This window comes from Pleurodeles waltl, chromosome 9, assembly GCF_031143425.1.
Source record: "Pleurodeles waltl isolate 20211129_DDA chromosome 9, aPleWal1.hap1.20221129, whole genome shotgun sequence".
Taxonomy (NCBI): Eukaryota; Metazoa; Chordata; class Amphibia; order Caudata; family Salamandridae; genus Pleurodeles; species Pleurodeles waltl.
In genome coordinates, this window is record NC_090448.1 from 1,010,090,940 (window position 1) to 1,010,117,324 (window position 26,385).

General features: G+C 43.5%; 1 protein-coding gene across 1 annotated transcript in view; it reads right to left on the reverse strand.

Moving 5' to 3' along the window:
* Positions 1–26,385, reverse strand: part of INO80 (INO80 complex ATPase subunit) — a 626,594-nt gene that overhangs the window by 304,321 nt on the left and 295,888 nt on the right. Inside the window, exons 16-18 of the mRNA XM_069208609.1 lie at positions 23,747–23,889; positions 18,481–18,565; positions 824–941 (exon numbers count right to left, since the gene is read on the reverse strand). Coding sequence (XP_069064710.1) covers positions 824–941; positions 18,481–18,565; positions 23,747–23,889 — 346 coding nt within the window. The remainder of the gene's footprint in view (positions 1–823; positions 942–18,480; positions 18,566–23,746; positions 23,890–26,385) is intronic.

The following is a 26,385-nucleotide window of genomic DNA, read 5'->3' on the forward strand; positions in this document are numbered from 1 at the left end:
CTGTGTTCTCTTCTTCATAGTTATTCAGGGGGTCAACATTGATGAAGATGTCCAGCGCCTCATGAAAGGATTTCTACATCATGAGGTGGGTCCCCTGTGTCAATCTCTCTGCTACAAAATGGCCTTCTTGTACTTGAACACAAGGCAGGAGGTGCACAGAGTGTGCTAATGCTCTGGGGAGAGATAGAGATTACAAACCTTGTGAAGGACGGTCAAGAGGCATTTTGCATGGCAATACAGGTGTTTCCTAAAGGGTGTTCATTCCATCACCCTCTATGCCTCTTAAATCTCTGTAGTCAACCTGGAAGGGAAGGAGGCCCGAGGATTTGGACCTGGTCTTCAGTAACAGTCGCAAAAGCACGACAAGGGAGAAGAAAGTACAACTGTCGAAGGCTTCCTCAACAAAAGGATTGGAGAAATCGGGCCCCAAAAACAGTGATTGTCAAACCCATTGTGCTGAAACACGTCTGAACCCGATGGTGGAGAAAGCAATTTAAAAATGTAGCTGATGCCCCTTCAAATTGCCAACTAAGGAAGAGCTCACCAAGCCTTGTAACTCAACACATTTCTTCGACGAAAGACAAGTTGTAAACATTCAAGCCCAACACAAGATGACAGGAGTACACATGCATGTGTATCTACAACCACAAATACTACGAACATAATGTTCTGCTGCAGTAGACAGGTAATTATCAGTCTGTGCTTTAGATATTAATGATAAAAGGGAAATGTAAACTGATAGAAAGTACGTTATAAAAGCTATCAGGAGGCAGGTTGCTTCGATAGCAGAAACAATCAAAATACAAAAAAAGGCAAGACTTACTTTCATCAATGGCAGATTTGTTCTCAGCATGGCTCTCAATGTCCTTGGAAAACCACTCATTAAATTCATCATGAGAATCAAAGAGAGTTGGCATAATAAAGTGCAGAAGTGCCCATAGCTGGAAGGGAAAACACCACATTTATTTAAGTGGATGAGGAAAGCTGAAAGTCATGACTAAAAATCAAGTAAGTCACGTGCATACGCTAAGGACCCTGGTAATCATTCAACATGAACACTTCTCTCCCATCCATCACTGTCTGTATAAGCAAGGTTGGAATTTACAAAAACACTAAGTCTGTGGAACTTAAAAACAATAATCAACAGTACCACTCAACTTGGTTAAAACCAGTCTACTGGTTAGCAGAGAACGCTATGCTACGGTGACCTCTGCTAAACATGTTACATTTTATTAATACTGTAAAACGTCCTGGCCACTCAACACATTCTGCACACACTCATCAATGCAGGCTTCTGATAAACATCAAGCCACTGAAAGGGTCCCTCTGGAGCAGAGATCACAACTGAAGGCGATTAATCAAAATAGACTCTGTGGCTACCCTGTTCTCAGTACCAACTGCTGATGCTTGCAGGAAAGTGCAGGCATCAGGCGTCATGAGTCTTTAATGCAGAGCCAAGTGAATAACCAGGACTAATGCTGTTCGCTGGCAATGTTCCATCAATCGTAGCTCTGTTTACAGCTTCCAGAGGAACAGCTCTTAAATAGGGCTTGCCCTATAGGGAACTCATATTTTCAAAACACATACAGATGCACATTACAGCTGGCTTCTGGCCAAATGTTAGCATTAAAAAAAAAAAAACTAGCTACTGGCTGAGTGCATTGTTCTTAAAGGTATGTAATTTTGTGGAATGTATATGGGACTTTAAGTAGACCCCTGTGGTAACCTCATCACTGTTCTGCCACAGCTCTTGTGCTGTCTCTGTGCCCCCCCCTCATACAAGGCAGCTATGTAGTAGTGTAATTTAAAAAAAACTATTTATAATATGGCCACTGTGCATGAATAGCATGCATCGTAGCATCTGGAAAAACACCACCAAAGACAAAAGGCACTGTTCTGAGGGTTACAAACAACTTAAGACATCCTCTGGAACACCCCGGTTGGACTAGGTAGTGTCAATCTGCAGCTTCCCCAGACCTAACTAACAGAAATGGATAAAATACAGAAACCAGGAAGCAGTCAGAAGTTGGATAGTATCAAAATACTAAAACAAAGCTATCCCTGTAGGTCTTTTGGGGTGTGGTGTTGGACTTTTTAAATGTCTTCTTGCAGGAAACTGGATTCTAGTTACAGAAGTCCCCCCCAACGTTTTGCAATGTAATGGGTTCCTTCTAATCAGGTCCCCAGTGCCAGTGTCCCTTCTCCAAAAACAAGACCACTGGTCACTTGAGCCTCAACTGGCCAGGTCTTTTGTAAGTCCCTAGTAAATGGTACTTCTGGACCTAGGTCATAGGTACCAAAGAAGGCCCATAAGAGCTGCAGCCTAACTTGTGCCATTCTAAGGGGCCCAGCACCAAACTCATACAGACTGCATGAGAAGGTTCTCCAAAGTGAAACTTCGACACTGCACACACTTGTGTACCATGTTCCCTAACACTGCCTTTAATATTTGTATGTCACCCGTACAGCAGGCCTTACAGCCCTATGGATGGGTGCATTATATTAAAGGTGAGGGAATATCTTCATCAGCACATATGCCCCTACTATGTCTGTCGATTCTTAGACAAAGTAAGTGAAGAGGGAAGCCATTTTAAATACATGTGCTGGACACTGGTCAATACGATTACCCCAGTTATTTGATGGCTTCACTGAAGATAGGGGTATTTGGTATCACAAATCCCGTATCAATAAACCCTCACTGATTCCAGTGATGGATTTATTAATACATGAACCCAGACGGCACCTTAGAGGTGCCCTCCAAAACCTACAAACAGCTGGTGGGCTGACTGACTAGTTTCCCCACTCTGCAACCAACAGACAATTTTCTGACCTACCCATGGGTGCGAGTCTTTGCATCTCGGGCAGTCAGGAACAAAGCCTGCTCTGGCAGGGGTGTTAACACACCCCTCCCAACAGGATGACCTCCAAATCTGCATTCCAAAGCAGAGAAATTTTAAATAAGCCCACCATCCTTGGTAAGCAGATCTGGCTTACCTCAGGAGGAAAATGCCAAACCCCCCTCTCCCGGGGCCCATGTGGCACCTGGACAGGGGGTAAACTTAGCTATGCAGGAGGTGTGTTACATGTTAAATTCATATGCAGGCGGCAGAAAGAAATTAAAGAAGATTTATTGAGGACAGTACAGTACTCGTCTGCAGTTTATGCAGGGTAGTCACTACTGACAATTCTAGACTCAGAATCCTCTTAAATAATACCAGCGTGGACACATACAAAGGTAAACCAGTTGCACTTAAAGTGAACATCACAAAATATAACTGATCTCCCCCCCCTAGACAGAAAGCAACATTAAAAATAGAAACAAAAACGAAAGGGAGACAAAAGGGAAAACAAAGCGGCAACAGGTCACATACACAATTACACAATCATTTTTGGGGGGGAATCCTTATATGATGGAAATTTCACTTAACTCTGAAAGCCACGCTGTCATTCTGATCCCTTCCACAAGAATCATGAAGTTCCAAATCTTTATTGCAGGTTTACATTTTGCCACTCTCCTGACATTCCAAGCTTTTCCACCTTGAATGACCACACTATTCCTGTTAACTCTGACTATTTTCACAGACTTACCAAACTTGGAATCACTTTTGCTCACCACTCCAGGTTTGCGAATCCTGACCCAATTCCCTACATTAAAGGTAGGGTCTCCGACTTTCCTTTTGACATCATAAAAACACTTGGCCTTTTCCCATGTTCTTTTTACCCTCAACGCTACTTCACTTTTACTCTCAGTATCATCTTTCCTTTTCTGCTTCTTTTTGACCCCAAATGGCCACAACTTGGACACAGAGTTCCTTCCCTTCAGCAATTTAAAAGGACTGACTTCAGTAATAGCATGCGGAGTAATGTGGTAAGACCATAGTTTCTACTGCAATTTGTCCTTCCACGCCCATCCAAAACCAAGTGGCAACACAGTGCTCTCCTTTAACACACAATTAAATCTTTCCGCTTGACCATTATCCTGGGGTTCATTAAGAGCAGTAGTAACATGGCGCATTTTAGAATGTCTAAAGCCTGTTGTTGTTTCTCTGATCATACAAATTACATATTCTTCTGGGTCGACTCTCTTAGTGGTTCCATTTTAGTTGCAAAGTTCCTAATGTTTTGCTATAGTATTCACAGAGTCCTGCAAAAGAGAGCATTTTTTCCTCTGTGGTCTCGTGCAGGGGCGTTGACTATAACATCCACTAAAGATTGCTTTGGTACCACGTCTTTCTCCAACAATGTATGTCCTAAATATTCTACAGAATTACAAAACATTTTACTTTTACTTTCCTTCAGTGTCAATCCATGTTTTTCTAACATTTTACACACTTTCTTTAAGTGTTCAAAATATTCCTCGACATTCTTGGAGAAAACAAGAATATTAACTGGAAAGCACTAGATAAAACTGTCCATGTCATGGAAAATAATGGAACATTGCTCTCTATATCACGGATGCCACTGACACAAGGCCATCCTCTTGAATTGAAACAACCCTTGAGATGTAATGAATGCAGTTAAACACTTTGACTCTTCAGTCAATTCAATGTGATGATAAGCTGATCTTAAATCTAAATACTCTTGCACCATCCAACATGCTTACAACTTCACTAATATTCAGCAGTGGATGACAATCGATCACTATATTGGCATTGAGCAATCTAAGGCCATATTTTCACTTTTCCTTCGATAATACAATTTGGAGTCAATCATTAAGAATTTATAGATTTGATTTTATCATATTATATATATTTTACAGAGTGAATTTGACACACTTATAATTGATGTATTATAATTTATCATGTTTTGTTTCTCCTGGAGATATAGTTATATAAGATAATCAATGCTTAAGGGTAGATTGATTTTTTGAGTTTGAAGTGGTAATATTATAAGTAGAATTGCGAACATATATTAGAGAAATTAAGATACGAAATGAATATGAGAAAATCGCTACCTGCATTAATGATTTTGTTTGATTGATTTAGATGATTGATGTATCTAATCATTAACACTTTTTGCTTTGACATACAGAAACTACGATAACCAGAATGCAATGTAATTAGTAAGGAGAGTGGTACTATAAATAGGATCCGCCATAGTAACAACATGTGAACTCGAAGAAGACCATACGGTCGAAACGCGTTGTTTTTTTTGTTTTCAGTCCTTAAAAGAGAAATAAAAACGAGAAATGTTATTTTCCCCTCGATGGAGTGCACTGCTAATTCTTGATATACAATAAATTCAAATGGGCTCGGCTCGCCCACAGCGGTAGCACCGGTATTGAGAGCGCGGTGCCTTTGAATTGGAGCCGCCTTGGTTTCATATATATACACACACACACACACACACACACACACACACACACACACACAGAGCGACCTTTTGAAACTTATAGAGGCACTCTTTCACTGAATGCATTTATAATAAATAACACAATTTGCCTTCAGTTAAATATGTACAGCCACGCGCATCAGCGTGTTGTTCCAATAATGATGAATTCTGACAAACTCTGTAGCGATGTAACACACAGACGCGTGTGTTGGCGTACATTAATAGCAAACTGAGACACTGCTCTGCACATCAGCGTTTATATTCTGCCTAAAAGAAAGTACTCCGGGCACAACTATGAGCACTGATATAAATAAAGTTGTGCACATTAACGTCCAAATGATAACAAGGAAAAGCTCCTAATTAAAGATGGCGCGTGCGTGACAATGGCACCACGTTTCCATGGGGCTGGCGTCCGTCACATCACATCCAATGTTACGGAGGTGAAAGCGTCACTCAGGAACACAAGATTCTCGCTCCACAAACCATCATGCGTATGGACACCCACGGTGAAGTCCTCCCTCCACAATAAGGTAGGTGCCTGAGGTCCTTGGTCCACACACCAGCATACATACAGATACGTCTCATTAAGTTCTCACTCAGTCGAGCGAGCACAGTACTGTAACACTGAGTACTTTGAATGTAAGCAAGCATAAAATTCGAGTTTGTACCTTTTTTCAAAATCATGTAAAAAAGCTTCCCACGTAGATTCTGTCACAAATCTGTCTCCAGGCAGCAATCAATAGAGTTCAAAGGTAGTTTCTTTTTTTAAATAACAAAAATCAACCAACTCCAAATGGCCAAAGATAAAAATAAAAACAATACTACTCCTGTGCTGAATACTGGTTGTAGGTATCTTCGGCATGTCCTTATTTTCTTTTGCTCGTCGCCAGAGTAAAATTCATATGCAGGAGGCAGGAAGAAATTCAAGATTTATGTCCGCAGGGCAACCACTTCTGGAAATTCTAGTTTTGGAATGCTCTTAATTAATACGAGCATGTGACACATACAAAAAGTAAACTAGATGCACTTAAAGTGAACATCACAAAATATAACATTGCATTTGCAGACTGGACACACCTCTAGGGTGAACAGGCTGAAATGAACACAGCCTAAGGAATTCCACCATCTTGAGTGTGGTGAAATTAGGAATTCTGGGACAGGGTGATGCCCACTCCCCAAAGAAAGTGGTCATCTAGGGGGCGTAGTGACCCCAGGGGTACCAAGCCCATTGGCTACTACTATTCACGCCCTTTTATATATCTATATTGAGTATTTGGGGGCTCTCCTGATACGAGGACCTCTGATTCGCTGGACTACAGAACAAGGAGTGACCGAAGAGCCACAAAAAACAAGAACTGAGGAGCAGCAAATGACTTGCTCCCAACCCCACTGGTCTGCCTGCTGCCCTCGACGATTGCACCAATGACGATTCGTCCTTCAAGTGTTTTGCCTCCAAAAATTCTGGGACAAGTGCCAGCACTTCGAGAAGTAACCAGGATCTCCACGGAGTGGCAAAGCTGCTTCCCTGCACCCAACAGGCACCAAAAAAGACTCACGAGGATCAGGACCACCACAATCCGACACCGGGCAGCACCACTGCACCCATGCCTTCTAGCCCAAGTTCAAGTGGGCCACTGGTGCCAGCATGGTTCCCAGGCATGCCTAAGCCCACCTTGGTTTTGCCAACAGTGGACTTCCCGATGCCACCGGCAGCCTTTTTCTGCAGGCCCCCTCCAACCGAGCACGAGAACTGATGCCACCCCTGCACCTGAGTCCCACAGCCCTAGGAGAAACGAGCCAACGGTGTCCTATGTGCCCGAGGCTCTCAAGTGTCGAGCCCTCTTGTAGGTTACCCTGGACTGGCCACCCACTCCCTGCTTACAGTCTCTTTCTGACCAGATCTATCTCCACTGAAGTGACTGGAACACCCAACATCATAATACACCTCTGCAGCCGCACGCCCTGTTGGTGTGGCCTTGGGCCTTGCTCCATACTCACTTCAAGTCCAGAATAACAGCTTTGTAAGTTGTTGCTAAGTACCTGTATGTAGCTGTCTGTTTGTTTACCATAGGATAACGTTAACATTAGGGCACCCAAGGCTGAAAAGCACCTCTGCACTTGGACGCCTCAGGGCCTCCTGAAGTGACCTGTTGATGCTGCTTTGGACCTTGCCCCATACTTACCTTAACTCCGGAAGAATGGTCCTGTAGGTCATTGGTAAGTGCCCTAATGCAGTATATGTTTCTTTTCCACATAGCATAATACTGATGTTGAAAAGCACCTCTGCACCCAGATATCCCAGAGCCTTCCGAAGTAACCTGTTGGTGCTGGCTTGGACTTTGCCCCATACTTACCTTAAATCCAGAAGATTGGTCCTGTACGTCCCTGCTAAGTACCCGTATGGTATATGCTTTGCCCCCATAGGATAATATTACCGTTCCAAAAACAGCACTGCATCAACTTTTGAAAACTGTAAATATTCATAACTAGAAAAGTTGTCACCCAATTCCGATTATCTTGATATTAAAATTTATATAAAAGTATGTGTTATTTTCATAAAATAGTGTTAGATTTCTTTGAGTGTGTGTCTCGCTTACTGCCTTCTTCGGTCATTGGATTCCACTTTTTGCCTTCACGAGCTATACTCTGATAAACATTTTTGTGATCAGATTTCATTGTGCCGCTATCAGGTTTTGTTCCTCTTGTAAAGTGTCTTAACTTGGGCCAGAAACGTAAGTGAGGAGTCATACAGCCAGTGACCACATCTGTGGTATGCTACCTGGGTGCTAGGTATCCTGGAGGAATAGCTTTCTGGTTTCATATGAAAAAAATATAAGGTATATGGTCTGGTGTTATCCCCTGCACTACAGCTTCCTGGGACCAGTCTCTGGCATTCTACCTTAGGTTACAGAATTGGTTCAGCTAACCTCCATCCTGTGTCACACCGTTGAGATTTGCATTTGCGCTAAGGACCTTATGTAATTGTAGAAATTTGTGTGGCCTACGCAAATCCCCCACTGCAGCCTCTCAAAGATAAAGACACTCTTATCAATCTCAATGGCCAGTAACTAACACTGAGATGTTCTATTAGTAGTTATGGACTCTATGCCATACATGCCTTCTTCAAAAGAGGATCATTCTCTAAACGTCATTGTGATCTCAAAATGACAAGATTGCCTCTGCAGGACAGTATAAGGTGTTAATACAGTTAGTGAGAAGGATCTAGGTATGAGCATCACTCCTTGATGTCCTCTGTGCTGTACTAAACATCATGACAGGTTGGCGAAATAGCTAACTCATACTCTGTACCACAACAGAATACAGACCCATCTGTCAGAGCTGCATGACAGATCTCTGAGTGATGACACCTTCTCCCTCATCTGCCAGGCCTGCTGCATGAAGCCTTTATGTCAAAATGCAGATCTTGGGCCAAAAATGAGTTTAATGCTTTCAAACTTCTCCTTCCCCTGGGGCACAAAACGAGAACTAAATCTTCCCTCATGCCAAGGGCACCGATGCTGCAGCCCAAATCACGAGCTGGTGTGTGTGGTGGTGGTCGTTGTATGCGAGCCAAGCAATGGCACTGAATAGATTTTTGGGGGGGGATGGGCGATGGTTAGACTTTAGAAGACAACCCTTGGCAAACCTCAAGATTATATGAGGGAAAGTAGAGCCAACCGTATATAGCACATCCTGGAGATACCCTCACACTATAAGTACTTTGAAGCAGGCTGCCTGGACTGAAAGGCCATGAGAGGTCACATAAGGAAATGGGCAGGTGAACCTTCACGCACTTTGGGATGCGTTTAGATACAGGACATCAACAAGGCAGACTGTCAACAGCGATTCTGAGGATGGTAATAGGCCTAGTGCAGGAAAAAGAGGGTGACAGATTTTGATAACTACAATTAAGCCATACATTATACTTTCAGAGTATAGCCCTCATGTAGATTCCAGATTTCAACACTTTAGAGCCGAAATAATCACAGAACCAATTTTCTACAAAGGTATTTCCAGGCTATACAGGGCCCCTTGTTCTGAACGCTCCCGACCTGTTAGGTCCCACTAGGTGTAAATGGGAACAAGATCTTGCACATAACTGAGCTAGAGGTGAAAACGGCAGCCCACTCATTAGCCATTTCATCTAGACAAAGACTTACCTAGTTTAATTATTTCCGCAGGTATATTAAATACAGAATGTCTATGGAAAACAGGCAAACTAAAATTGCCTCAGATATGTTCTAGCTAGTGGAGCATTTTTCCATCATACACTATGAGACTGCACCACACTACACATTTACTGGCAGTGGATGCATTCCATATTGGGTAGAGTCATCGGGAGTCCCTTGGACCATAAGATGGCACTGATGGCGGAGTTGGGTGGGCCTAGATCCGAGGACACCTTTATGATATGGTGTGGGCTAGAACTCTCACCAGAAAGAGGAGCTCTTTGGATGGGCAATTCCTATGTGAGTACAAGCTGTGGATGGTGCGGATAGAGTGCAATAAGGATTGCAAGTTAGAACTACCTCCTTTATTATGTCCCAAAGGAGATTCAACACTAGCATGATAATCACAATTGCCAATCCAAAGAGCTCTTCCCTCTTGAGGGTGTAGTAGCCTAAACTACACCATACGTTGTGATGCGAGAAGGACCCCATGATGAAGCATACCACCTCAGGGTGGGTGAGGGTTTTTGTCTTATGAAGACATCTTTTTCTACTGCAACAGTGACAGTTCTCTAACCTCCAGATTGGCAGCACCTCACTAAACTGGTGGACAGACCAGAGTATTTGTTTTGTTTTGTGCAAGATCTTTTCTTGCTATCAAGAATGTAAAATGATATGTAAGAGTCAAGGGTGTCAGAAATCTACATCCACGTCATCTTGGGAAACAAAGGCACTACAAATGAATAGTTGCTTATATCTAGGTGGATTTTTGCAGCTTGAAGAATTTTCTGGATTGACATGCTGTGCATTATTCCACCATCTAGAGGCTGGGTTCCAAATTCTCCACTCTTTTGTAATCCTTCTTCTATTTTAGATTTTTTGTTACGTCAACAGATCCCTATTTGGTGCTTCCTGTGCTGTTGCGTGCCCTTCCCCATAAGATTCCACCTGTGGTTGACATCTTCAGATTCTTTTTTTTTTTTTTTTATCATTTTCATTGTGGTGGTGAGGGGTCACTTGTGAATCTAGAAAATTCTTCAAGCTGCAAGACTACACCTACAGTTAAGCAACTATTAATTTTGCAGTGTGAATCCCTTCTGGATTTAGATGCAGTGCATTGATTTTGTAGTGGTTTTGTTAGGTATGCAGTGGTTGGGTTAAAGATGGACTTGAATTTGTAAACAGATGTTTTAATACCTTTTGTCCCACTTGAGGTTCCTTGCTCATTGGAACGTCTATGAAGTAGTGTTTTGTGTACGCGTGTAGCGATAACCGCACTGCTGCCATACATTTATCTTGTAACGGTGTATTTGCCAAAAAGGCAATGGTTGCTCCTTTTTTCCCTGAAGAGTATGCCTCTGGGGTTGAGTTTAGTTTCTCCCCGGCCCTTGTGTAGCATAGTTTTCTGTGGTCCATCTAGCAATTGTACCCTTAGCTACCAGTTTTCCCCTACTGTGGTCTGCAAAGGGGATACATAAATGCTTTGTCCTCCTGCTTGTCTTTGTTTTTTCCATGTAGTGTTTTATAGAACATCTTGTGTCAAGCGTGTGTAACTCCCTCTCTGATTGATTTATTGGGGTTTTGGAAACAACTTGGTATTTGTATTGGTGGGATTTATGTGGAAGTGGGCAACTATTTTGGGTACAAACTGTGGATCTCTCCTCATGACAATTCTGTCTTTGTGATTGTGTAAATATGTTTCTTGGATTGTGAGTTCTTGTATTTCACTCACTCTGCGAAGAGAAGTTATGGCCACCAGCAAAGCTGTCTTTAGCATCAGCATCTTTAACGTGGCTTTGTGTAAAAGCTCACAGGGTGCCTTCATTATTTGAATCAGTACTGCATATAGATTCCATATGGGGGCAGGTACCTTCCTTGGTGGTGTAATTCTCTTTGCCCCTTCTAAGAACTGTTTTATCACTGGAGCTGTGAAGAATCTTCTTCCCATGTGACCTTTTGAGTAGGCCACTACCGCAGCTAATGTTAACTTACAGTCTAGTAGGTGTGTTAGGTATTTTAACACCCTTGCATCCTTATTGTTTTTCCTTAAACTCCTTTTAAGACACCATAAGGAACATTTTCCATTTAGCAATGTAGCACTTCCTTCCTTGCTGGCTTTCTTGCTTCTTTAAGAACAGCTATTATGTTCTGTGGTAGTTTAAGTTGTCCAAATTCTAGGTCTTCAGGAGCCATGCTGCCACGCTGAAAAACTGGTTCTGGGTGTATTAGGTGTATTACCCTTTCTTCTTCCATTGACAGCAGGTCTTGTTGTTTCAGTAGTTTCAGAATGTTCCCTTGCACTATTTCTATCAGCTCTTAAAACCATGTTGGCCTCACTGACTGAGAGGCTATTAGTATTAGAGTAATTTAGCTTCTTTTACATTTGATGATCACTCTGTGTATCAGTGGAACCGGAGAGAAAGTGTTTGCAAATATTCCGGACCAGCCTATCGACAAAGCATTCCCTAAGGACTGGCGGCATGGTCCGGAAGCAAAGTTTTGGCATTTTGTGTTCCTTGGGGTTGCAAACAGATACATTTTTGGTGTTCCCCAACACCTGAAGATCTTTCTGACGACTTTTTGACCGAGTTTCCATTCGTGAGAGCTTGACAATTGTCTGCATAGCCTGTCCGCCTTCATATTGTGGATGAACAGCTGTCATCACTATTTTTCTCTGTATTGCCCACTTCCAGATTACCTGGGATAGCTTCAAGAGGGCAAATGACTGAGTCCTCCATTGCTTGATGATGTAAAACATTGTAGTTGTATTGTCTGTTTGAATTAATATTATTCCCAATAGCTCTTTCTGAAAGGCTCTTAAGGCTAGGAACACAGTCTTTAGATCCAAAATATTTTTATGCTTCACAGCATCCTGTTCCTTCCAGACGCCTCGTACTTTGCAAGTGTTCATGTGTGGTCCCCAGCCCATATGAGAGGCATCTGTTGTAATGGTTACTGCTGGAGTTGGTCGCGCAAATGCCCTTCCTTATGTTATGCGTGATTTTTTCCACCACACCATTTCCTGCTGTAATGTTTGCGTGTCAACCACTAAATCTTCCCAACTCCCTGTGGCTTCTGACCATTGGTTCTGTAGCCATTCCTGAATTGGTCTCATGTGTAGTCTCGCATATGAGATCAGAGGGGTGCATGAAACCATCTTCGCATACAATTTCCCCACAGTACTCACTGTCGGAGCTTGCCCCTTTTGGTAAAGATGAGTTTTCTGCAACAGTGCCAGTATTCTCTTTTTGCTGGGATATACTTTCCCTTGGACTGAGTTGATCCTTGCTCCCAGATTTATTTTTTCCTGTTTTAGTGTTGATGATGACTTCTCTAGGATTACAGAGGTACTCAATGTGAATAGTGTTCTTACTACCTGTTGCCTACGCTCTCTGCACTTATAGGTGTTTGCTCTTACTACTCGGTGGTCCAGTTGAGGATAGAAATCTATTCACTTTCTTCTTAGATGAGCTGCTTCTGCTGCTAGATACATTGTGAAGACCCTTGATGCTGATTGTATTCCAAAAGCCAGCACTGTGAACTGGTAGTGAGTTTTGTCATCACAAACATAAGGTACGTTTTGTGTTTTGCATTCATTGGTATGTACAAGTAGGCGTCTTTCAGATTTATAGTTGTCATTTAATTCCTTTTTGCAATTTAGGATGACTACCTGCAAGGTTGTCATTTTGAATCCTTGCGTCTTTATAAACTTGTTTATGAATCTGAGATCTAGAATAGGTGTTAGAGACCCATCTATATTTGATATTAGGTAATATGTTGAGTAATTTCCTTTCTTGATTTCTAATCTGGGCACTTATTCCATTGCTCGCTTCTCCAGTAATTCCTCTACCTCCTCATGTTTTTTCCATTGAGAGTAGTATATTTTTTGGCCCCTTTTCTTGAGGACTCCTTTTCATTTCCATGCAATTTCCAACCTTTATGACATTTAGGACCCATATTTTGACGTTATCTTCCACCACTCCTAAATGAAGTTTTTGATTCTACCTCTCACTGGTGTTGTGTATGAGAGGTTGTGCGTCTTATTGCAGTCACGAACTGGTGGGGGTTGTGCCTCCTCTCGGAGGTTGTCCTCCTCCTCGTGCTCTTCCACGAACCGCCTGTCGTCCTAGCTGCTGCTACTGCTAGTGCTAGTGCTGGTGTGTCAAAACTTAGCTACTTCCCTGGAAGGCCTGGTGTGATGCGCATGTTTAGAAGCTGCCTCTCCCATTACTCCTGTGTATTGGTGCTGGCCCTCATCGTATATTTCCCCTGAGCTGTAAAGCTTCCATGGACTTGCAGTTTCATTATCTTTTTTGAGCTGGTTCAGGGTGTCATCAACAGTGCTTCTGAATAATTGTTCTCCATTAAACGGGGAATTTAGATGTTTGCCTGTACTTTTAGCTTGAACCCTGAAATTCTTAGCCAAGAATGGGGGCAGAGTGTAATCCCAGATGTGGGTCCCATACTCATGGCGCCACTGGGTTCAAGCTAGACTGGCTGGTGAGGGGTGATACCCAGAAACCAGTTCCAAGATGCTTGCTTCTGGTTCAGGGAGGACCCGGCTTGGCAGTTTGTGCTGGACTGATCCCACAGGGAGCAGGGTCAAGACTGATTTGCATATGGCTAGGTCCAAACTGGGGTGGTGATCAAAAAAAAAGTTGATTAAACCCACATCTTTGTGACTGTGGGGGTGAATGTTTGCATTGTTCAGCATTCCGTCCATCAAATGTTCTTTTTGCTTTTGTCACCCTAAGTTGGGAGTATATGCCCAGACTGGGGTCCTGTGCTCACTGCGCCACTGGATTTAAGCTAGCCTGGCTGATGAGGGGTGATACCAGTCCCAGGATGTTTGTTTCCGGTCCAGAGAGGACCTGGCTTGGCAGTTCGGGCTGGACTGTTTCCAGGGAGAGCAGGGTTAAGACTGATTTGCACATGGCTGGGTCCAAACAAGGGTGGTGTGGTGGACAAAAAAAAACAATGGATTAAACCCAGATCTTTCTGACTGGCGGTGAATGTCTGCATTGTTCAGCATTCTGTCCATCATCTGTTCTTTTTTGTAGTGTAATCCCCGTCATTTGCTAGCTAAATGTGTCTGCAGCAATCAATGCCCATTTCAGGCATGTATTGGCAATATTTTTGCCCTCTTCTGCCAGATGTGCAGCTCTTTTCCTGCATTGTTCTGGCAGGTGCCTTATCAGCTCTCCCTTCTCCTCTCAGTGTTGAGGCATTTCTGGTTAGGAGGACATTTGAATTTGTGATGCACCATTGATTAGCGCTGCTGCGTTTTCTGCCTATAAGATCCATTTCCTTGCTCTCCTTGTCAGGAGGTCGGCTAGATGTTGAGGGAATGCTGGCACTTTTCTGTGCTGTAGACCTGATAATTGAGTCAGCCGGTACCAAACCCTTGATGGATCCTGGGTACTTAGGTGAGTATTTATACTTCTTCTTTGCCCTTTGGGTTACTGCTCAACACGTGGTGGGTACCTTACATACTTCCCTTCCTTGTTCCAAGACACTAGATGGCACTGGAAGAAATTGGTCCTTGCTCGAGATGGCAACAAAGTTTCCAGCAGGAAACAAGACCGTGTTTGTTCCTCTTCTACCTGTACTGCATATTTACCAGCAGCCCTTTTTATTGCCTGGTTGTACATACTAATGTCATATGGAGGAAAAGGCCTTGAAGGATAACAGTCTACTCCCTCCTCTTGGGAGTCCGTCTCCAGCTCCTATTACTGGGAATCTATGTAATCTGACTCTTTAGAGCCTTGGTACAAGCCCAGTCATTCTTGCTCCTCTTCCTCCTCATAGAAGAGCTCTTCTTCCTCCTTCTGTCATCCAGGTGTTAAAGGAGGTTTAATTTGTTTGATGACCATTTTGCCCTGGTCTTTCGGCATCAAAGTTTTCAGAGGAATTCGAAATTCTTTCAATGTTGAGTCAAAGTCTTTCTTCTTCTGAAGCGATAGAACCTTTTGAGCTTCAAGGCGCCTCCTCTTTCTCTCGATCTTCGTTGAGCGTTCCTCAGGGTTGAGGATCAATGTCGACTTCCTATTCGACGACGAAGATTCCTTCGACAATGCATCAGTCAACGAGCTTCTTTGGTCTTCGCAAGACCTAGCTTTTTTTCAACATCGAAGCGTCTTTTCCTTATCTGTCTTTCAACAGGTGCACTTTTCCAGAAGACTTTCCACTTGTGGTGTCCTTTTCAGGGGATCAGACGGGATCTTTGTCTCTGGCGTGCCTTTGGTTGGCAATTGTTTCGATGACGAGGCTCCTTTTGACGCCTTTGAGTTTGTTTTATGAGTCTCAAGCAATTTATTTGGGGTACATGCATCTTTTGCCTGTGGTCTCTTGTCCTTCAAACACTCGCCATGCCCTCTACATTGGCGAATCTCTGGTCAGCGTCCTATGTTTCTTCTTCTGCATCGTTTGTCTCCCTGTTGCTCAACAGACCCAGTTCTCTAAGGGATGGTACTGGTTTCTATTCCTGCATGGCGTAGTGTGCCTGTATCTGCTTCTCTCGCTTTGAATCCGTAAAAGGTGCTGTAGTCGTGGCTTCAGTGGTCTATCGGCAGGCAGAGGTTTCAGGCTGGGTGATGGCCCTTCTGCTAGAAATTGTGGTGACAATTCAGGCGGAACTTGAACACAGTTTTCTCCATTATGCCGAACAAGGAGCCCCCTGTCAAGGCACACTCATAATCCTCCCTTAGCCTCGAAGTCTCCTTGGTACCTCTTTCCTGCTGTTCTCCCCTGGATTTCTTCCAAACTATCTGCAAATTTCTTCAGAACTTCTCACAAACTTTTTACTTCATTGTGTTTGAGAGCCAGACCCAACAGCAGAAAAAATGAATATGAATATGGCAACCAAAGGTGGGAGCTACCAGAGAAGGGAAACGACCTTAACAACGTGGCTCAAACCACGCTAGGCCTTTAAAGCGAGGCCTGAACCACGAATATGTCTTTACAACGCATTCCTTAACCACGCAAGTCATTCCGACTTACCTTAGGGAAAGTGCTGTTAGACTGATGTTGGACTTTATGTCCAACACTTTTCCTACTGTGGCGCAGACTGGAGTTGGAATAGTAAATGATACTATTCCAAACTCCAGCTTTTTCCCCAAGGCAAGTCGTTGTAAAGACTTGCGTGGTAAAGAAATGTGTTGTCGGGACGCATTCGTGGTTTGGGCCATGTTCTTAAGGCAGGCGTCGTAAATGCCTGCGTTGTTCCGACACACAACCCAGGACAGTGTATACAATCTCACAATAACCACCAAATGGGGGATGCGTCGAAGCCCAGCAACAACGAAAAAATCTGAAATAGAAGAAGGACTACAAAAGAGTAGAGAATTTTAGACTCAACCACTAGCTGGCAGAATAATGCACCGCATGTGAACTCAGAAAAGAATCACGCTGCAAAAGCTGTGATATCCGTATCCAATAATTACAGGTATGAGCTAAATATTCAACGACTACAGAAGCAACAGTTGAACATCAACAGCAAGGAGGCACAAAAAGAATTAATGTATTTTGCTAAAAATACTGTGCCTTACTTAAGAGTTTGGTGGATTAGGAACAGTTCCGTGAATCAATGGTGTTCCTCCCTGAAAAACTCATGGTTCCCTCACTCCTTTAAAACTCGTAGTGTTAATATTGGAGTAATCGATGTTGATGTGCCCAGCAATACCTTTAGATGCACAAATGAAGTTGCATCACCGATATAAGATTCCCCTGTTGTGAACTCTCAGTCAACCCCAGCACGAAGGTACGTGGTCAGGCAGACTTTGAGACATAGGCCTGAGGTTAATGATTGACAGGTCTTAGGTGGGGTAACACTTAGATGGTTGCCAAATGCACAAACAGAAAAACTTAGGTCAGATTCCACAGATAGGCAGCAACACCACAATGTTCCCCGGAGATTGGCCCCAATAAAACAGACATTGCCGGAGGGATGCGTGCATTCCCAAAACACCATAAAGTTTGATGCCACATGTAGTTAGGAACACTTAGCTAATCAGGACACTGCAGACGCAGCAACCACGTGCCCCTCAGGCCGGACATCTGGACACGCACTCGCTGTCCCACATTGTATCTACACCAGGTCAAGCTCCAACTGCGTTCACTATCTGGAATTGTATTTATGACTCCATGACAACTTCTCACATTTGTTTTTACCAAGAAAATAATGTATTATATGGTACCCAAAGAATATGTATAAAACGTTGCTTCAATTCGATGTACATTGGGAGACAGTCCTCAGACCCCGTTTCTGTAACTGCTGTCCCGGCTGTAATGTTTAATTAAACGAACCGTCCCTATTTTGCCAGACACCTCTTGTCTTTTGTTTTTTATGGTAAATTCTCATTCAAGCAACAATAGGAAGTGCTGTGCCTATACTGGAGAGGCCTCCAATGTAAAGCTTTGACCAGGCTGCCTGTCCACCAAAGGGTTGCCATGCTACAGTGACAGTGATCCTGTCCTATTCATACAGTGAAAAAATCACTTGCTTTACTTTCAAGACATAGTAGACATGGGTAAGAAAAATGTCGACAATCATCACACACACACTGAGAAAACTCCTTGCGCACCAGGCCTTGTTTTTTTTTTTTTTTTAGTTAAGAGACAAGATTATTTGGGAGTTATTTTTCTCTAAACAAAAAGGTTTTGTGAATGGGCACTTGAAACATAGCATGCTATTGTATCTGGGTACCAGTGCTTTCTCAAAGCCTTTTTTTCCTAGGTGGACCAGGATCTCTAAATATGGCAGGTCAGAGAAGGTCTATTTACCAACCCCCATTCTCTTTCCAAGTACTTAACATATGGACAATACTCACAAACTAACACACACAAGCCTCTGAATCAACCATCTATTACCTTAAAAAAAACACCAAATAATAACTTTGTATGCTGAACGCATGCCAACTAAAATCTAACTTTCTGGTAATCCTAACACTGAAATGAAAAATTAATCTCACTGCAGACACACCTCAGCCATGGTGTTCTGTATAGGGGTGCCAGTCAGAAGCAGCCGGTTCCGGCACTGAAATTGCAGCAAAATCTTCCATCGGACACTGGAAAATATAAAGAAAAACATTGAGGATAAAAGTAGAAATATCATGCAAGGAATGAAGGAAGCAAACTCTATCAATATGACCTAAAGTATTAGCAATGCCTTCTATGTTAATTCTCTAGTACTTTATCACATGTAAAGTATCAAGACTTCAGGTGTTTGCTTCAGTTGATAGTTAGAAATAAATTATACATTGAAACTAATGTTGCCCAAATAAGGTGCTTCATTTTCTTTTATTTGAACTTCTATGTAGTCTTAAATATAAAATACACTTTGAAGTAGTGCTTTCTGAAATCACGATACAAACTCAGAGATTGATCCATATTTCTGATGACAGATTTCCTAATTGGGGCATATACCTCAGCAAAACATTGATCTGCTGTACAAACACCATACATGCATCTCTCAGCGGAAAATGCTTTCTTTTTCAAAACTTAATCTAGCGTGGAGTGCAGAAGCAGGGCCGATAGAGGGGATAAAGGGATTTTCTTGTAACCAAAAGGTTCCTTGACAAACCTATTTCAAGTAACTTCAAAACTGTATCACTAATACTTGGACAATAACAAAAACCCTGTTTCTCCATACTTCCATCATTCAGGCATTTTCAGAGAACCCAACACCCTTACCAGCCACTATTTCTGAAGAAGTCCAGAAATTCCACATTTTGCTTCATTAACTGTTTCAGTTTGTTTCTCAAAAGATTTTAGACATTCTGGTGCACACTAAGATTGAACAACTAGAAATACTTCTCTATGTGACTAATACTCATAGATTTACGTTCTGTCAAAGCGCCTACAAATGATTCTTTTTCTACTTTGCAGACTCCAAGAACTTTGGTAGACACTTTTTTCTACTGAATACAGACTCCTCCCCTTTTGAACTCCACAGGTGGCACACTGAATCCAGAAACCTGGAAACCAAAATTGCTGATGTGAGCCCACAGGTAGTGCCAATGGACTCTGTTTCAGCTTTCTTCCGCTTCAGGAAGCGACAGTGAACCGTCTTATTGAGGTGCTACCCCTACATACTGATATTAATTTATAACAAAGCTCTCCACCCCCTAGAAGCACTGATTACTGGGACAGCGGGCAGAATCTAACATGGAACCTTATTAACACCTAGAAATGCACTCCACAGACTGAGGAGGAGAGTAGGTTAGTGAGAAATCTGCAGTTTGACAGAGTATCTGCCAGAAACAGCTTACCAAAGGTAAGTAACTTGTTCTGCTGATCCCAGATTGCTCACCTTCTGATTAGATACCAAAGCAGTACCTCCTAAAAGGTGAAGGGATTGAGGAGAGGATTTCACAATAGGAAATTCTGCATGACACAGCAGACCTGAAAGTCAAGGCAGTAATACCTAGTGAAGATAAGGACGGATGCCCACCAAAACAATCCTGGCCAAGGCTGTAGTGGCGGTCTTAGCACTGCTAAAAGGGTCTGTTTTTAGTCTTGACCCTGCTCCAATGGGAATGTCCAGCACCAACTGCAGAGCCAGGTCCTCCCTGAACTAGAACACAAGCAACCGAGGACCAGTATCGGCCTCATTATGGGCCCATTAGCCGGGCAGATTGGTTCCATTGACACTGTGGACAGAGCCACATCTGGGGATACCCATGCCACTACGGGCCCAAGTAATTACAAGTCCCTGAGATTATTCTTTGCAAACTGTAGTATGTCACCCTAAACGGGACAGGTATGACCAGACATGGATCCCTTGCACACTATGGGCCTCATTACAACCCTGGAGGTCAAAGACCACCAGGGCTGTTTTGGAGATTGTACCGCCAACAGGCTGGCGGTACAATCTTGCGGGACCGGCGGCTTACCACCATGGTTGTCCCAGCTGTTTTAATCTGCCAGGGCAGCGCTGCTTGCAGCGCTGCTCAGGGGATTACGAGTCCCCTTCCCGCCAGCCTGTGCATGGCCGTAAAGACCGCCGTGGAAAGGCTGGCGGGAAGGGGAGTCGCGGGGCCCCTGCACTTGGCATGGGCAGTGCAGGGGCCCCTAGGCACAGCCCCACACTGCTTTTCACTGTCTGCACACATGAAAAGCGCAACGGGTGCAGCTGCACCCGTCGCACGGCCGCAACACCGCCGGCCCCATAGGGAGCCGCCTCCCATGTTGCGGCCTCCGCCCGCCGGCCCAGCAGGGATGTCAAAATGGGGCCGGCGGGAGGGCGGCTGCATTGGGGGCCGCACGGCGGTTAAACTGAGGCCCTATATCTCTGGAACCAAGCTGTACTTAGCAGACGAGCCCATAACAATGGCAAAACCAATTCTGTGTTGCTCTTGTTACGGTTCACAGAAGACCTGACAGTTCTGGCTGGACAGTCCTCAATGTGGCTGGGTCAAGACTGATTTGGATATAGTATGGTGTGCAAAATAAAGATGGCCTGGGATGCATCCCTGAGTAACTACCAGTGGCTGAGATTAATTCAATCATTCCATCCATCACTTTTTGTGTATTTTCAACATAGAAAGGCAACATCACTTTTGGCAGAAATGATCCCAGAGTCTTAAGCAACAGCCTGCCCAGAAGGAAGGTGTTATGTTAGTTGCACTGACAGTGCCTGCAGTTCACTCACTCAGCACAATAGGAAAAACGGTTTTAAGAGTTGTTAGCCTCAAAGAACAGCTGTGCATAGGCTCAAACAGCACACACACTGAGTATATAAGAACCAAATTAGGGTCTCACTGTGGCATCAGAAGACAACAAATAAGTAAACACCTTTAATAACTATGCAACTGGCAATTTAAACAGAGAGGGTTGATCAGGCAAATGTAGAAGAGCCTGATAAATAAACTAACAGTACCCAGGGCAAGGCCTTGCCGGGCCAAAGACAGAACAAACAGAACAAACAGAATTACATCAGAAATATTGGCTTGCAGTGGATCCTCCACACACTCCTTGCACCAGGCCACAAACTTTCCCCATCATACATGATACATCAAGTTTATGGATGGACGCCTAACAGTTAAGATAACATTCACTACTTTTGCAGGCCTATCAAACCCGCTCACCTGGAGGTGTAGATTGTGGAAGCCCAGATGTAGAACCCTGCCATGTTAGGAGAGCAGGTCCTTCTGAAAAGGTAGATGAAGCAGGAGGAAGAGTCTCAGCCTCTGGAAGTCAGAGTAGCACATCCTCCATATCTAGTCTGGGGCTATCTGGATGTACTGAGTGCGGTCCTCCTGACCTTCTTCAGAACCAAGTAAAGCAGAAGCAATAAAGCGTAAGGGATACCGGAGTCCCATGGAAGGCATTGTGACTCCCGAGGAACCCGAGGGAAAACTCTAAGGAGAAAAAAGCTTTGCAAAGAGCATTCTAGGAAGTAATGCACCACTAGTCAAACACACCTTAAACAGTCTTTGGGAGCAGATGCCATTCATGTTTGCTACTTGGCTGATCTTGTCTACCCTGGCAGTAAGGGATCCTGCCAAATGGTTAACAGTCAAGGAAACTCCCTGAAGGTCCAGCCAGCACCACAGAATCAACGCCTCCATTAACCCCTCACCGCCTCGTCTGTTGCAGTACCACGTGTCGTTGTGTTGTCCCTCAGAACTTGCACAGAGCTATCCTTGACTCCAAAAGACTAATGTGATATCTATGCTTGATTGGAGACCAGACACGTTGATCGCCACCTTAAGCAGCTGACTTTCCTAGCCCAGAACAGAGGCATTCATCAACATTAAGAACTTTGGTTGCAGTAGGGAGAGAGGCCACCTCTAAGGGCCCTGGGGCAACTTGTGTGACACCTGGATGTTGTTTGAGAAGCTTCCCCAGAGCTGAGCCCATGGAAAGTGGAGGTTTCACTTCAGAGCCCGGAGGTGCCAACAAGCATGTGGTGCCAGAAGGATACACGAGGCAAGGGGACGAAAAGCCTCAAACTTGTGCAAGCTGTAACACAGAACCAAACCCGAAACTTCAGGGCCATACACTGAATGTCCCAGACTTGCAGCAGGAGCAGAAAAGCTTTGAACACCATTGTGTTCAGAATGGTCCTTATAAGGGAATCCTCTGCACTGGCCAAACTTGGGATTTTGCCTTGTTGCTGGAGAATCCTAGGGACAATAGCAGCAAGTCGGCTTTCCACAGGTGGTACATAAGTGTCATAGAAGCACAAAAATAACTGCACTCCTGACCTGAGAAGATGTGCAGCGACCACACCATCACTTTCATAAACACTCAGGGGGCTGAGGTTAAGCTTAAGGGCAGGTCGTAACTGAAAGTATCTTCCCCACAATGAAACAGGAGAAATGCTTGTGGGACTGAAGCACAGGTACTTGAAAGTATGCATCCTGTAAGTCTAAGGTCACAATCCAATTCCCCAGCTAGGAGCAGAGGAGACCTGGGACAGATCCAGCATTTTGAATTTGAATTGACGATGCTGCTGTTGGTCCTGTCCTCTGTCACCACCCGTACTCCCTGGGGCCTGAATGGACTGGATGGGCTGAGATGATAGCCTCTGATGACAAGCCTAGTTCCAGTGTACACACAGTACTGTTGATGAAATTGGTGACCTGGGGACAGCAAACCCAAGGAGTGGGCTATAGTATAGTAGTGATTTACACCACACTACAGCTAAATCGTTCGTGTCTCCAAAAAGCCTGGGGCCATCAAAAGGCCTCCACCACCACTGGCTGAGCCTCAGTAACCTCATGATGAGACATTGGTTGGTTGAGGTCTAGATTAATTTTGCTCCAGAAGCGTGATTGGGATCAGAGGTGAAACTGGCACGTCTGGAGCCAGGGCCAACAGCAGGGAAAAGGAGGTGGAGCTTGGTGCCAGTGTAAAACCAGGCAAGACTAATGAGGTCAGAGCTGGGGAAAGCTGTGCCAGTGGATGTCCGACAGACGGATGTGGCAAAGTCATGGGGGCCTGGTATCATCCTAAAAACTGCAGCATGGCCTCTGTAAAAGGAATCTATCTGCTGTAGAGTCGAAGATTGTGGTTAGAAGAATCTATCACAATTCATATTTTAGCACTCTCAAGCGAGTCTACTGATGTACCAACAAAAATAGGGATCACTCTTAAGAAAGACGGTAAAACTTCTTCTCTAACCCACAAGAAGCATGCGTGCTTATCTGGTCCACACCTAAATATCTATTTCACTTCTCCAAGGTCATTCTCAGAAATATATGCCTTTTTATGTAACAATCGATCTCTTTTTCATTTCTTACCTGGTACTGCTCTTCAGGGCCTGTGCCTCATCCAGCACCATGTACTGCCATTTCACTCGCTGAAAGTACTTTACATCTTGAACAACCAGCTGGTAGCTTGTGATTACCACGTGGAAAGGAGCATCTTGTGTGTAAAGTGTTTTCTAAGCAGGAAAGTAAAGAGGGAGAAACACAACATAAGGGCAGGTGACTGGAAAGATCTACATCAGAAATACATTTACATTATGTAGCACTAAGTCCAAACACAGAGAAGCTGAATCAGCAGAATATGGTGTGAGGGAGATCCGTAACAATGGATACCAGCAATAAAATATATGCTTTGATCAAGTTTTTATATAAAGAGCTAATTTCACAAAATGTGGCGGTTTACGGTCTAAATTGCATATTCCTAACTGGCTGCACTTAGTCAATCAGTATGCTATCATCTGCTGCCAGGAGAGATGGGAATGAGTACTCTACTTTCTGCAGTCCTGCAACCATGTCCCCAGCAGGAACGCCTACCGGAGGTCTGGTAACATTTGTTTCAGTCAAACTCGCTAGTCTGACTTTCGAGGAACACTACCACACCCTTTATTATTAAATATTGTTTAAGTTTCAAAAATCATTCAATCTTTTGTTGATACATTTTTATCATAGTATTTTTTTTTTTAACAAAGGATGTTGATTTGAGGACAATTTGTTGAAAAGGGAAACCTTGAAAGTGTGGGCAGACGATTTTTATATTTCCACATGTAACTCTGAAATGGGTGAGTAGAAGATGCCATAATTTTAGACATACCCCTTGTGGGGATGCTCTGAATAAATTAATTCTATTAAAGAATCTGTGTTTTCCACAGGACTTTAACACCTCTCTTTCTAAACCAGTCCTGACCTTCAATGGTGGTGGCTCTTGCAGAACAATTGATCATATCTTGTTCTTATCAGACTTATTACCTAGCTTTCTGAACCACAAGGTGGTGATAAGTTGCTTTAGTGATCATAATCCACTCACACTGCAGATGGCAATTGACCTAGTTAAGAAAAATACTCAGGTTTCCCATAAAGCTACCAAATATACTAAGAACACTCAAGCCCACATTAGGTGGAATCAGGTGGACAGAGACATTTATGCAAGATTTAGTAGTGAACAATCAGACGTTAATCAAGCAGGAGAGTGCCCCTAAAGATATTATTCAGGAATTTACTTCCTTAAGTGCATATATTTTATTAATGCTAACCAAGAGTCCGGTCAGTTCGACCAAACATAGTTGGTTTAATCAAACATGTTCTAAAGCCCAGAAAAGACTAAGGTTAGCTCTTAGGAAATGTCCACGAGATATGTCAAACACTTTCAGCCAGGAAAGCCTATACTTCTGCTATCAGCTAGAATGACATAAATTAGGACCAAAGCAAAGGATGACTTTGAGACAGCAAGTAACTTAAAGGGATTCCTGTGATGTTTGTAAAGTAGTAAACCATTCTTTAGTTTCTAGCTATGAAATACCACAAATAGATACCATTGCACTGGTTGATGCTTGGGTTGGGCACTTCTCTAGGACTTTTCACCCTAACATTCTGAACCAGGAACCTCCTTTGGTGGACAAAATCATAGTCTACCTCAAAGCTGCTGCCTGCTTGAGTCAATCAGTTGAGGTGACAGATCTCATCTTCACCATTGAAAGCAATCCTACGGGGAAGGCATTTGGCCCGAACAGCATTCGCTCAGTATTATTTAAAAAGCACCCTTTATTTTGGGCCACCCTAGTCACAAATGTTTTAGGAGCAGCCATTATAGGCTCATTAGTCCCAACCGGGCGCGAGGCACTAATTACATTCATTTTTTCAAAAGGGGACAAATGTCAACCTTGTTGCTGCATCCCCATCTCTCTGTTGGATAACACAATTAAAATCTTGGGTATTGTAGTATTATTCAAACTCGAAGATTGGGCTATCGAGAACTGGGTATTGTCCTATGTACGGTTAGGGTTTTTGTGGTTCAAAGTTTCAAACTATATCTTATCACCCAAAAATATGTCAAGGCTAAGAAGGGATTCCCCTGGCATTCTTGGACTTCACATGTGCCTTCAATACTATACAAAGGTCCAAACATCAGGACATTATGGAAGACATGGGGTTAGATGGCGCCTTACTTCACCGACAACATTCACAAACCTCAGCTAAGATACGTTTTAGCAGAGATGGTGATCTGTCACCCAAATCAACTTCACAGTACAGGTACTCAAGGGTGTGTATTGGCTCAGTTTCTTTGCTTTATATTAATGGCCTTGAAGAATTTCTGGGATCCAGAGGTAGAGCTTTGCCTAAGGTCGGTGACCGCCCTCTCCCCGTACTTCTGACGTGGATGTCGCAGTGCTCATAGCCAGAATTGCCTATAGTTATAGGCTCGTTTGGATGCCTTTAATACCTTTTATGGATGATCTCGGGCTAAAGACAAAGTCATTCATAATAAAATGTGGACCTAGGTTTTCCAAGTCCAGGAAAGTTAGTCTCTCTGGTGTAGAGACGGCCAAAGTCCAAAACGTTACCTATTTGGGAATTCCGTTCAATGCTGCATTCAGATGGAAGTTTTTGGTGAAAATTTGAGTTTTACAGTTTCAAAGATAAGTTGATTCTATCTTCCATTCTGCCAAAAAGTTAGG